This window comes from Lathyrus oleraceus, chromosome 5, assembly GCF_024323335.1.
Source record: "Lathyrus oleraceus cultivar Zhongwan6 chromosome 5, CAAS_Psat_ZW6_1.0, whole genome shotgun sequence".
Lineage (NCBI taxonomy): Eukaryota > Viridiplantae > Streptophyta > Magnoliopsida > Fabales > Fabaceae > Lathyrus > Lathyrus oleraceus.
In genome coordinates this window covers 392,410,523-392,423,477 of record NC_066583.1, presented here as the reverse complement: position 1 = coordinate 392,423,477, position 12,955 = coordinate 392,410,523, and the positions used below count along the sequence as shown (strand labels likewise).

Below are 12,955 nucleotides of genomic sequence, written 5' to 3'. Positions count from 1 at the left end.
CAAGCAAGGACATATCATTCTACTGGGGTCTTCGGCGTGCGCAACGGCAAACTTAACGAATTCTGATACCCCATTCTCGTACTCTCTCGACAATCGATTGGAAGACATCCATGTATTATCCATTACTAATTAGAATAAATAAAAAACAATTTCAGAAGAGTTCAAACACATTCGGACCTAGGTTTCTAATGATACTGGTGTTGACACAAAATCAGATGTTCATAGGTCGTATAACCCATTGCATCCGCAATCATGGTCACTAAAAACCAACCGTCAATTTCCTAGTGCATCCGCTATCATGGTCGAAACAAACGTAGAAGGAGGAAATGCGCAGTAATAAGGTAAAATAGAAATTGGGCAAAGCTAAAACAAAGCAATAACATAAAACAGTAATTGGGAAAAGCGTGTACCTTTGATTGGTAGAAGGAGGAAACGCGCATGTAGATCTAACAGAGGTGGAAGGAAAACGCCTCAGAACCCTAACATGAAAAAGAACGCTAATAACAAATAGTGAAATAACAAAATGCGCAGTATGTTATAATTTTAATGTTTACTAAAGGGGACATTAGAGGGCGCTTGTGGAAAAAAAGCGCCCTCTAAAGGGGGCCTAAGAGGGCGCTTATGAAAGCGCTCTCTAAGGCTTTCCAGAAGCGCTTTATAAACTGGAAATGTACATGGACTTAGAGAGCGCTTTTTCAAAAGCGCCCTCTAAGGGTAACCTTAGAGGGCGCTTTCACAAAAGCGCCCTCTATTGTTGTCCCTCCATTTTTTTTTGGCTTCACTTTAGAGGGCGCTTTGTTACAAAAGCGCCCTCTAAAGGGGGCCTAAGAGGGCGCTTCTAAAAGCGCTCTCTAAGGCTTTCCAAAAGCGCTTTATAAACTGGAAATGCACATGGACTTATAGAGCGCTTTTTTAAAAGCGCCCTCTAAGGGTAACCTTAGAGGGCGCTTTCTAAAAAGCGCCCTGTATTGTTGTCCCTCTATCTCCTCCTTATTTTTTCGCTTCACCTTAGAGGGCGCTTTATTACAAAAGCGGCCTCTAAAGTGCGCTGTCTATTCCAGTTGTTCGCTCCTTATTTTTTCTCTTCACTTTAGAGTGCGCTTTTGTAATAAAGCGCCCTCTAAGGGGCGCTGTCTATTCCAGTTTTTGGCGTAGTGTAATCAGAGGGTTCTAAACAAGTTCAGAGGCCACAAAGATTAAAAAGCATTCCGAGAAGGTTTGCATAGTTTGACATTCTGCAAGATACTAAAGGGGAAATTATTCAGTATGCCATATTAGTAGCTCTCAAGAAGAAAGTATGGCTGAAGGCCATGAAAGAAGAACTTAATGCCATAGAGAGAAACAAAACTTGGAAGCTGACATAACTTCCAAAGAATAAGAAAGCCATTAGCATGAGATGGGTTTATAAGGTGAAGCCAAAGCCAGATGGATCAATTGGAAAACACAAAGCAAGGTTAGTTGTAAGAGGTTTTCTGCAGAAACCTGGGTTATATTATTTTGAAGTGTTTGCGCATGTAGCAAGACATGAAATAATTAGGTTGCTGATTGCGATAGTTGCTAACAGGAATTGGCCTCTAATGCATTTATACGTGAGATATGCATTTCTTAACAGTCCATTAGGAGAAGAGGTTTATGTGTCACAACTTCCTGGATTTGAGAAAAAGAATCAGGAAGGGATGGTGTACATATTACACAAAGCCTTGTATGGACTGAAGCAAGTCCCTAGAGCTTGGAATCTTAAAATTGATTCATTTTTCAAGAAGCAGAGATTTCAGAAATGTTAGATGGAGTATGGTGTCTATGTTCAACATACTTCTGAAGGAAATATGATTATGGTGTGTCTGTATGTTGATGACATATTTCTAATAGGAAGTTGTGAACATGAGATAACTAAGTTCAAGAAGGAGGTGATGAATGAGTTTGAGATGACTGATCTAGGAAATATGGTTTATTTTATAGGGATGTAAATTATGTACTCTAAGAAAGGCATAATTTTACATCAGATGAAATACGAACTTGAGCTTCTGAAGAGGTTTGAGTTGTTGAGTTGTAAAGTTGATGTCACACCTGCTGATACAAATCAAAAATTGGATTCTGATACTGATGGTGATGATATAGATGTGATAATGTTCAAGCAGTTGGTAGGGTCTCTGAGGTATTTGTGTAATACCAGACCTGATATTTGCTATGCACTTGGAATGACGAGTAGTTTTATGAGTAAACCGATGTGGTCTCATTACCAAAATGTTGCCAGAACTCTGAGGTATATAAAGGGAACTCCAAAATATGGATTTTTGTTCCCTTCAGGTGCTGAAACTGGCTCAGAACTTCTGAGTTACTTAGATTCTGATTGGTGTGGAGACAAAGTTGATAAAAGAAGTACTTATGGATACTTGTTTAAGTTTCTGGGAAGTCATATTTCTCGGTGTTCCATGAAGTAACCAGTGGTTGCTTTGTTAACCTGTGTAGCATAGTATATTGCGGGTGTTGTGACTGCATGTCAAGCAGTGTGGCTTTTGAATTTACTACAGGATCTGAATATCAAGGTAAACAAGCCTCTGAAACTAATAATCAATAAAAAATTTACAATCAATCTTGCCAAGAACCTAATGCTGCATGGAAGAAGCAAGCATATTGAGACCAAGTATCACTTTCTAGGAAATCAGGTTCAGAATTGAGTGCTAGAAGTTGTGCACTATAGCACCCAGAAGCAGTTGGCAGATGTTCTAACAAATGCGATGAAGATTGATCAATTTCTCCTCTTATGGGATGGAATTGGTGTTGTTAGTTTTGGTTAAGTTGAATATGAATTAAGAGATGGTATTAGAATTAATTCATATTTTGTAGAAACTTGTTGACAAAGTTTGTTAGAGGGTATTTTATTTTTCCCTAATATTTCCACTTGTATGTAAGCAAGTGAGTGGTGTGAGCATTATTACCTTTTAATTCCTTTTGCAGTGTGTGTGTGTGTGCGCGTGCATTTTTCTGTGCAACCATTTTGTAACCATTTCAAGAGTAGTGGAAGTTTATTATCATTCTCTCTTCTCTCTCTCTTGTTCATTGTTCATCTTTATCACCTTGTGCACCAACAGAGGAGGCACTTCCCATTGATCATGATTGCTCTAGAACGTATGACTCGTCCAACTTTTATAAATTTCCCTCTTAAACCTATTTCTCTTGCAGTACTCATGTTTTGTTCCTCAAGTTTCCACCATAAAAAACACAACAGGAGAAAGCAACCATATCCTGTGAATGAAAACCATGTGACATTGGTTACACCAAAGATTAACTTGTATTTTCAATATTCATAATATATACTGATAGACATTCATATTTGATAAAAACTAACCTTTTCAAAATGAAGATGTACTGAAACATATTTACCACCATTAATGGCATTATGCTATCTAATTCTTTTAACCAAAGATTCACCTATGGTTAATATAGATCTTGAGAACCATAAAGCCTCATAATTTGCTAAGCACCTAAGATGCTGGACAATTGGAGGATCATCAAAAGACAATCTAATTGCATAAGGTGAAAAACTTATAACCCTGCATGAATAAAATTAAATTCAATACATGTTTAAACTTTTAAGCCTCCTTATCATCAGGCGCCACATCAATAACCTCAAATTGTTTAAGTAATAACTATTTGAGATCAAAATAAATTACAAAATTATGTCATCAACAAACATCATATACTCACTTTTCTTCAAGTAACTTTCGGGAGTACCACGTCTCTATAAAGCTGAATGGTGGACCATGCCCTGATCTTGAAATTGTGAACATTTGTCATTTTGCTGCCAAATCTTTCCACTAGGAACTTAGGAATTTTGTCAACCACTCGTACATCATTTTTAAGGGTATCCATAAAATATTCTTCATCATAAATATTCCTGAATTCGTTGGACACGAGAAATATTATGTATCAATTTAGGTTGTTTCAAACTAAATTAAAACACCATCGTGGACCTTAAGAAATGCATGACAATCAATAAATATTAAAAAGCACGAATATAACTCAAAATATTCCATATGACAAAATAGGTCAGAAACACAAATTAAAAAAACTTGTGATCTTTCCATTTGCTATGATAATGGAAGTTGGGGAATACAAGGGTGGCATTTAGATAGCCAACCACAACAACAACACTGCATATCTATAAAGCAATGACATTATTCACAAAGTAAGTGAATAAGAATAAATTGAATATGTTTTCAATATTTGAAAACACAGAATGTACTAAAAACACTAATTGATGTCCTCTGCTGATTTAAACCACCATTAGCATTTACATATATGTATCCAATAGATTCGGGTAGCCATGTCAACAACATTTAAAAAAAATCAAAAATAATATGCGACACAAAATGGTGGAAGAATATGTAGGTATGATTTCCCAACATACTCTCCTACAACAATATAATATACAGCAACAACCAACAACATCAATTCCTACATAAGGTATCCTGACAAAATTGAACACTTCATAAATTAAATGGCTTCAAATTACACTTCATAAGCTCATAAATTACACGGTCATAACATGTTATCAGTATAAGATGACTCAAAATTATAAGGACTGACTGTTCCCAAGCTCTTAGAACGGAAAAAGAAAAACAAAATCAATCTTTGAGCCTATGAAATGATAAGTTTATTACATCAGTAAGAAAAAGTTTCAAGTAGAATGAACTAAAAATAATGTCTTACCTTTGATCTTATTGACAATATATGAATGAGTACTTAAGAAAGTCATGATTGTCACCACCGCAGATATACCACCGCGAAACCGCACACCGCTGTAAAAAATAGTAAATCAGAAACATATGATTCAAATATGTAGTAATAACTCACCATCTTCAACATATCATCACCATTCAAACCTACACCACCATCTCCATCATCAATTTTCAACCAAATCAACAACAAATTGACAAAAAACAATCACCATCAACATAAAAGATACAATAATATAACAAACCAACAAAGATAATACCATAATTATCATTTTCATTAACAACAATTTTGAACTTCAATTACACAAAACCCTAAACAAACAAAGGAAAGTAGAAGAAGGTTATATAACACGTGATGCAATTATAACAACATAAGTCGATCATGATCGTGCACATCAGATTCACCCATTGTTTCCCCGAAGCATTACCGGCGAGAGACTGAACCACCACAATCAGAATCTCATCGGAACAATCTCACTGCCGATTTTCTACCATTTGAGACGTGGATTTGATTTTACTTGAAAAATGAAGAAGAAGATTGATTTAGGTTTTTACATAGGAGGAAGAAGAAGAGGAAGAGAAAATAAAGAAGAAGAGGAAGAAAAAGTGATTATCGTGGTGAGAGAGGTGAGAGAAGAGGGAAGTGAAAAGTGATATGTGAAAAGTGATAGAAAAGATAAAAGAAATTTGAATTTGGATATGACATTGGGAAAAGATATAAGAGGAAAAGTTGAATTTGAATATTTGGTTTGGAAATAAAGAGAACTAAGTTACATCATCAATGATCCAAATGTAACAAACAAATTAAATGCATAAAACAATAAACATATAGTTATAGTTAAACCATATGACATCATTGGTTTCAAAAAGTAAATTTAGGACACAAATTGCCCTCATTTTGGTGAGGTGGCAGATTTAGAAGAAAGGATAGAAGAGAGTTTTCCAGAGATTTTTATTTTCTTATATGGTAGATTTAATTAGTCAAATAGAATTTTCAATTCTTGTCCCGATTACAGAACAATTTTTGTTTTGGTTAATATGTTGACAATATATATTTATTCTAAGAAAAGAAAGTATACTAGACACAAAACCAAATGCGCTAAATATGCAAATTGGTCGTAGGTTAATTGGATTGTTGACTCAAATTTATCCGTTATGAAAATATTAATGAAAATTCTATTTTGTTCAATCAGGTTAATTGGATTGTTGACTCGGACTCAAACTTATATCATTAAATTTTAAAATATGTATTTTTAGGTTATGAATTATACACATATAGAATATGAAAATTTTAAATATTATTGTTTAGGATATATTAATGAATATTTTTAATAAAAAATGATTATATTATTAATTGATAGTTGTGCTCTTTAATTTGTCATGTTGTAGGAGACTAGTCAATCATTCTAGATTCAACCTTTTTAGTAAGACAACTCTTGTATTAGTTTTATATTTCAAATTTATACTAATGCGATTCAAATATGGTTCATTTAATGTTGACTAATGAATTTGATTTATTGACTATACCATTTTTTATTACAAAATAAAAATGATTGATATGTATTCAAGCCTATTTATAACAGATATATCTTCATTTCTCTTTATTTATGTTACATTTTTTGTCTCTTCCATAAACTCTAAGAATATATATCCTTACTGAGATTAGACACACTCTGAGGTAGCTCATATGCCATGGTAGGATCTAATAGAGAGAACAACATGGCCACTCACATCACTTCCACCACCACCAACAACATTATGCTAACACCAACAACATCACAATTGTTCCTTATGAGACAGAATAATCTCCCTGTAGATTCAAGGGAGTTCCTTGCCTCATCCTCTTCCAAAAAACCAAAAGGTAGACCCTTAGGCTCTAAGAATAGACCCAAACCACCTGTTGTCATTGAGGGAAACCCTAACATATTAATGGAACCCATTTTCATTCAGATTCCTGCTGGAAATGATGTGGTTGAGACACTCGTCAACTTGGCTCAAAGTCATCAGGCTAATATCACTGTGTTAAGTGGTTCTGGTCTTGTCTCTAATGTTACCCTTGTGCACCCCATATCTCGTGTCCCTACTTTCCCTATCAAAGGAACATTGCATATGGCATTTCTCTCTGGAACTTATGTGAATTCCAACCTTGTTGGTATTTCTCACCAATTTATTGCTGACCAATCACATTCGTCATTTTCCATTTATTTTTATGGAGATCGAAGACAGGTGATTGGTGGTGTTATTGGTGGGAAGATAGAGGCTGTCGGTGTTGTTTCCATTAGAGCCACTCTTTTTAAAAATCCGGAGTTTCATAGGGTGGCAATTATTAACGGAGTTTTTCAAGAAGTCGAAGAGAATGACACAATGTATGTTGGCGGTGTCATTCCTAATGTTGATCAAGTTACATATGAATCCACAATTAACAACAATAATGGAACTCATGTGCGAGACATCAATGTTATTGGTTCTAGTTCAGCTCAACCAGATTATCAAATGATTCACCCTTCTCTTCCACCAAATTTGAATTTCATGCAGTGGAATCACAACCGCTCCACCCGTAATGATCATTACTAGTTACAAAAATACTCTCAGTGTTTCCAATGTGATTTGTTAAGTCTTTTCAATGTTTGAATAAATCAAATTAATTTCTTGTTGTTATGTCCTATTAAGGAGAGATTAATAATTAAAACATTTATGTGTCCCTTTGTACGTCTTGATCATGGTGTTTAATTCCCTCTATTTAAATGTTTTTTATATATGTGTTGTCTTCTTCTAGTCTGTTGGACAATAATATAACAATTATTTTCAACGTGTTTTTATAATTATTATTGATTTCTATATGCATGAATAATCACTGTGAGTGTAAATTATAGTTTTTCATGACCTATAATAAAACATTCACTTCTTATAACGTATATATTCTTTTTTTTTCTTTTGGCCCAGATGTTTCAATTTTTTATATATTTTTTGTATTGATTTAGAGTACCTTCACATTAATTTATTTGATATAGTATGGACACTCTTAAGACCACATATGTCACCCAATATCTACTATTTGGATACAAAAAGGGGATTTATATCTCTCATAATACAAACATTGATTTCTCATTTCTTCTATATTTTTTTGTTTAGTGGATACAATTTTGTAATGGTTTTATTATAAAAACAAGAAAAAGCTCACGTAAAAAAAAGTTTAGATTCCCCCTTAACTTTTAAAAAATAGTTTATGTTTAATATTCCATAACACATTTCTAAAAATAAACCATAATAATTATGAAGACTAAATGAACCCATTGAACATACCACGACTATGATCCCTTATGACCTCGAGTTCCCAATTAACTGCACCGAAGAAGACGATGAGGAAGATTGTGAACTTCTAGAAGAACTATCCAGACTTCTTGAGAAAGAAAAGAAAGAGATTCAGCTCCATCAAGAGTCGGTGAAAGTCATAAACCTAGGGACAGAGGAAGCCAGAAAAGAAGTCAAAATTGGGGCATCTCTAGAAAAGAATGCGCAGCAAGAACTAGTCAAGTTATTGCAAGAGTACGTGGATATCTTCTCTTGGTCAAACCAATATATGCCAGGGTTGGACACCAACATTGTTATGCATAAATTGCCACTTTAGTCACAATGCTCACCTATCAAGCAAAATCTCAGAAGGATAAGACATGATATGGCCCTTAAAATCTGTGGAGAAGTCAAAAAACAGTTTGATGCATGCTTATTAACCGTGTCCAACTACTCCCAGTGTGTCACAAATATAATACTAGTCCCTAAGAAGGATGGTAAAGTTTAGATGTGTGTATACTATAGAGACCTAAACAAGGCAAGCCCGAAGGATGACTTTCATTTGCCTCACATTGACGTGTTGGTCGACAATACCATATTGTCCAATGTCTTCTCATTTATGAATGGTTACTATGGATATAATCAAATAAAGATGTCTCTCGAAGACATGGAGAAAACTACTTTCATCATCCCTTGGGACATATTCTGTTATAAGGTAATACCTTTAGGTCTAAAGAATGTGGGGGCAACATATCAGAGAGCCCTAGTGACTCTATTTCATGACATGATGTATAAAGAGATCTAAGTATACGTCGACAATATGATTGCTAAATCTCAGGAGAAGGACGAGCACCTTACTCACATAAGTAAGTTGTTTGCATGAATGAGAAAGTACAAGCTATGACTAAACTCGGCAAAGTGTAACTTCGGGGTCAGATCTAGTAAGCTACATGGATTCATTATCATCCAGCAAGGAATTGAGGTTCATCTTGACAAAGTTAGAGCTATTCAAAACATGCCATCTCCTAGAACAGAAAAAGAAGTCGGTGGCTTTCTGGGCACACTAAACTACATCTTCAGATTCATCTCACATGTAACGACAAACTGCGAATTGATATTCAAGTTATTAAGAAAACACCAAGTGATTGAGTGGAACGATGATTTCCAATAGGGCATTTGATAAAATCAAACAATACTTGCAAGAGCCACTGATCCTCATACCAGAGGTTCCAGGAATGCCACTCATAATGTACTTAATAGTGATCGATGAATCTATGGGGTGAATGTTGGGACAACACGATAAAACAGGAAAAAAAGAGCATGCCTTCTATTACTTGAGGTAAAGGTTTATTGATTTTGAGACCAGATACTCGTTATTGGAAAAAACATGTTATGCTCTAGCTGTAAGAACAAAAATTGTTCTACAACAGATTCCTTGATTTTGATGATAACAAAGGATGAAACCAAAAATGGCACCCTAACGAAAAGTTTCTAAGTGTGCAGGGTTCTAAAGAAAGAAGGAAGAAATCTGATGACGTCATCAGATACGGAACCAGATCAGATACAAATTATCAAATGATCAGAAGCATCTGAAGTTGAAACACGTTCAAGAAAGTCTAACTCTGAGCAAAACAGCAAAGTATCAGAAGCATCTGAACAAGAAGTAAGCTCTAGAAGTTCTGACTCTGATCAACGCTATCTCTAAAACTCCAGAACTTATCAGCGCTATCTGAAGAATCCATCAGAATCCAAAAGAGATCAACATTAGAAGCAAGACTCCAAGATTCTCAGATACACGAAGACTCTGATCATGGAATTGCTAATTATGAAAGAGTAACGTTAAAGTCAAGTAAAGGTTTGCAAATGGATTTCCTAATACAAAAAGAGACGTTAATCTCCAATTTCAATAAAGAAGATACTATATGTGGTAAGTAGTCATTTCAAGGAGAGAAAGTTATCCTGCAGAAGCTATTTAAGTGATGGCGTAAATTCATTTTAATATCCACCAGTTTCAACCTCTACCTGACTTATCTATATAAAGGACTGCAAATCAACATTCAGCACACAAGACATACAAGGAAAAATTATACTGAAACATCAACGCTCAAGAAAACACTCTTGCTCTCTAAATCTTCACGAAGTTGTTGCTTATAACGTGAATCACTTTATTCTTACTATTGTAATACTTGCTTATCTTAGAAGCACTCTAGATTACATAAATCTTTTATCTATTGTTTGTTTATTTCCTCAAGTGACTCTGTGTAGTCTGTATACTTGAGAGGACTAAGAGATCTTTCTCTTAGACGTTGTTTGTAATCTTTCAAGATTAGTGGATTAAGTCCTTGTTGAAGGCGAAATCACCTCGGCCGGGTGGACTGGAGTAGCTTTGTGTTATAAGCGAACTAGTATAAAATCATTGTGTGTTTTTCATTTTGACAAAGCGCTTATTTTTCCAAACAATTCAAACCCCCCTTTCTTGTTTTTCTCACCTTCAATTGGTATCAGAGCTCCGGCTCTGTTATTGATTTTCTAATCAAACACTTAACAGTGTAGAGAGATCCAGAAAGAGAAAAACTATGGCCTACACAAATGAAAAGGATAGTTACAATGCTAAGCCTCCTGTCTTTGATGGAGAGAAATTCGATTACTGGAAAGATAGAATAGAAAGTTTCTTTCTAGGCTATGATGCTGATCTCTGGGACATTGTCACAGATGGATACAAACCTCCTGTCACAGAGGATGGAGCTGAAGTTCCCAGAAGTAAGATGTCAGATGATCAGAAACGAGTTTTCAAGAATCATCACAAGGCCAGAACCATACTTCTAAATGCTATATCTTACAACGAGTATGAAAAGATCACCAACAGAGAAACAGCCAAAGACATACTTGACTCTCTAAGGATGACTCATGAAGGAAACTCTCAAGTCAAAGAGACAAAGGCTCTGGCGCTTATCCAGAAATATGAAGCCTTCAAAATGGAGGATGATGAAGCCATAGAGGCAATGTTCTCTAGATTCCAAACTCTGATTGCAGGTCTCAAGGTTCTAGACAAAGGATACACAACTGCAGACCATGTCAAAAAGATAGTCAGAAGTCTGCCAAAGAAATGGAGACCTATGGTTACTGCTCTGAAGCTGTCAAAGGATCTGAACAATATTAGCCTTGAAGAACTTGTCAGTTCTCTCAGAAGCCATGAGATAGAACTAGAGGAAGATGAGCCTCAGAACAGGAACAAGTCTGTAGCATTAAAGTCCAGACCTGAAAGACGCAAACTTGACAGAACCAAAGCTCTCCAGGCAGAAACTGAAGATGCTGACAACTCTGAACCAGAAGACTCTGATGATGAAGAAGAATTGTCCCTACTAACCAGAATAGTTAAGCAACTCTAGAAAAAGAGGAACAACAACTTCAGAAGACCAAGACCCAGAGGGGATCGATCAGAATCAACTTCAAAAGGTAAATCTAACAAAGATATTACCTGTTATGAATGTAAAGAAACAGGTCATTACAGGAATGAATGCCCCAAGCTAAAGAAAGACAACCCTAGAAAAGAAACCTTCAAGAAAAATACCTTCAGGACAAAGAAAGGACTGATGGCTACCTGGGATGATAGTGAATCTGGATCATCAGAATCTGACTCTGATGAACAGGCCAATGTGGCACTTATGGCTACCACATCCAGGAGTAGCTCAGATGAAGAATCTGAAGAGATATTTTCTGAACTTTCTCGATCTGATCTAGAATCTTGTTTGTCAGAAACTCTTAGCTCATATCAGAAATTAAAACAAAAGTTTAAAAACATTAAAGGCTGTCTTAAAGCAAAATTTGAAGAATGTGGCAAGCTTGAGATGACAATTCTAGCATAAGAAGATACAATCAGATTGTTAACATTAGAAAGAGATGGAGCAAAAAGAAAAAGCTTAGAATTAGAAGAAGCGTTATCTTAAACTCCACAAACTTCAAATGCAATAATTTATAAATACGAAGAAGCCTTTCAAGAATTTCTGAAAAATGGAATAGGTAGGAGTATTATGGCATCCATGATTTATGGAGTCAGTCAGAACAATAAAAAAGGAATTGGGTATGATCCTAAGGAAGTTAAAACTTCTTCTAGTGACCAACTTAAATCTCCATTTTCATATCACTATACACACACACAAGAACAAAAATTTGAAAATGCTAGAAAACCCAAAGTTATGAGAAACTCTGGGAAGACTAATCAAAGAGGACCCAAGAGATTCTGGGTACCAAAAGATAAGATTGTGTATGTTGCAGATATCCTATGCAGCAAAGTTCAGACACCAGTCATGGTACCTAGACTCTGGATGCTCGCGACACATGACGGGAAGAAAGTCTATGTTCCAAAGCCTGGAACTTAAAGATGCTGGATTCGTAGGTTTCGGAGGAGATCAGAAAGGAAGGATCAGAGGCTCCGGAACTATTGGTAATGGTACTCTTCCCTCTATATCTGATGTTCTTTACGTAGAAGGATTAATGCATAACTTGTTATCCATAAGTCAATTAAGTGATAACGGTTATGATGTAATCTTTAATAAAAAAACATGTAAAGCCATTAATCAGAACGATGGCTCTGTCCTTTTCACAGGCAAGGGGAAAAACAACATTTATAAAATTAATCTTTCTGATTTAAAAGAACAAAATGTTAAATGTCTGATGTCTGTTCATAAAGAGCAATGGGTATGGCATAGACGCTTGGGCCACATTAGCATGAGGAAACTTTCTCAGCTAAACAAACTTGAGTTAGTCAGAGGCCTACCTAAACTGAAGTTTTCTTCAGATGCTCTGTGTGAAGCATGTCAGAAAGGAAAATTTTCTAAAACATCCTTTAAAAAGAAAAATGTTGTTTCTACCTCTAAGCCTCTGGAACTTCTCCACATTGACTTATTTGGTCCTGTGAAAACAGC

The 12,955-nt window shown here is 35.4% G+C and overlaps 2 protein-coding genes and 1 pseudogene across 2 annotated transcripts; 2 read left to right on the top strand and 1 right to left on the bottom strand.

Annotated features, from left to right (window-relative positions):
- The first annotated feature begins 1,970 nt into the window (after positions 1-1,970).
- Positions 1,971-2,441, top strand: LOC127080937 (secreted RxLR effector protein 161-like). The gene has a single exon (XM_051021223.1). It carries the CDS (start codon positions 1,971-1,973, stop codon positions 2,439-2,441), a length of 471 nt encoding a protein of 156 aa, XP_050877180.1.
- A 365-nt stretch (positions 2,442-2,806) lies between these two features.
- Positions 2,807-6,646, bottom strand: LOC127080936 (protein ESMERALDA 1-like; annotated as a pseudogene).
- A 22-nt stretch (positions 6,647-6,668) lies between these two features.
- On the top strand, positions 6,669-7,313 carry LOC127080935 (AT-hook motif nuclear-localized protein 28-like). Its single transcript, XM_051021222.1, has one exon. The coding sequence runs from the start codon at positions 6,669-6,671 to the stop codon at positions 7,311-7,313; it is 645 nt and encodes a 214-aa protein (XP_050877179.1).
- Positions 7,314-12,955: the final 5,642 nt, after the last annotated feature.

Excerpts from the sequence above, each read along its gene's own strand:
- LOC127080937 (XM_051021223.1), top strand. The coding sequence starts at position 1,971 with ATGTACTCTAAGAAAGGCATAATTTTACATCAGATGAAATACGAACTT.
- LOC127080935 (XM_051021222.1), top strand. The coding sequence starts at position 6,669 with ATGGAACCCATTTTCATTCAGATTCCTGCTGGAAATGATGTGGTTGAG.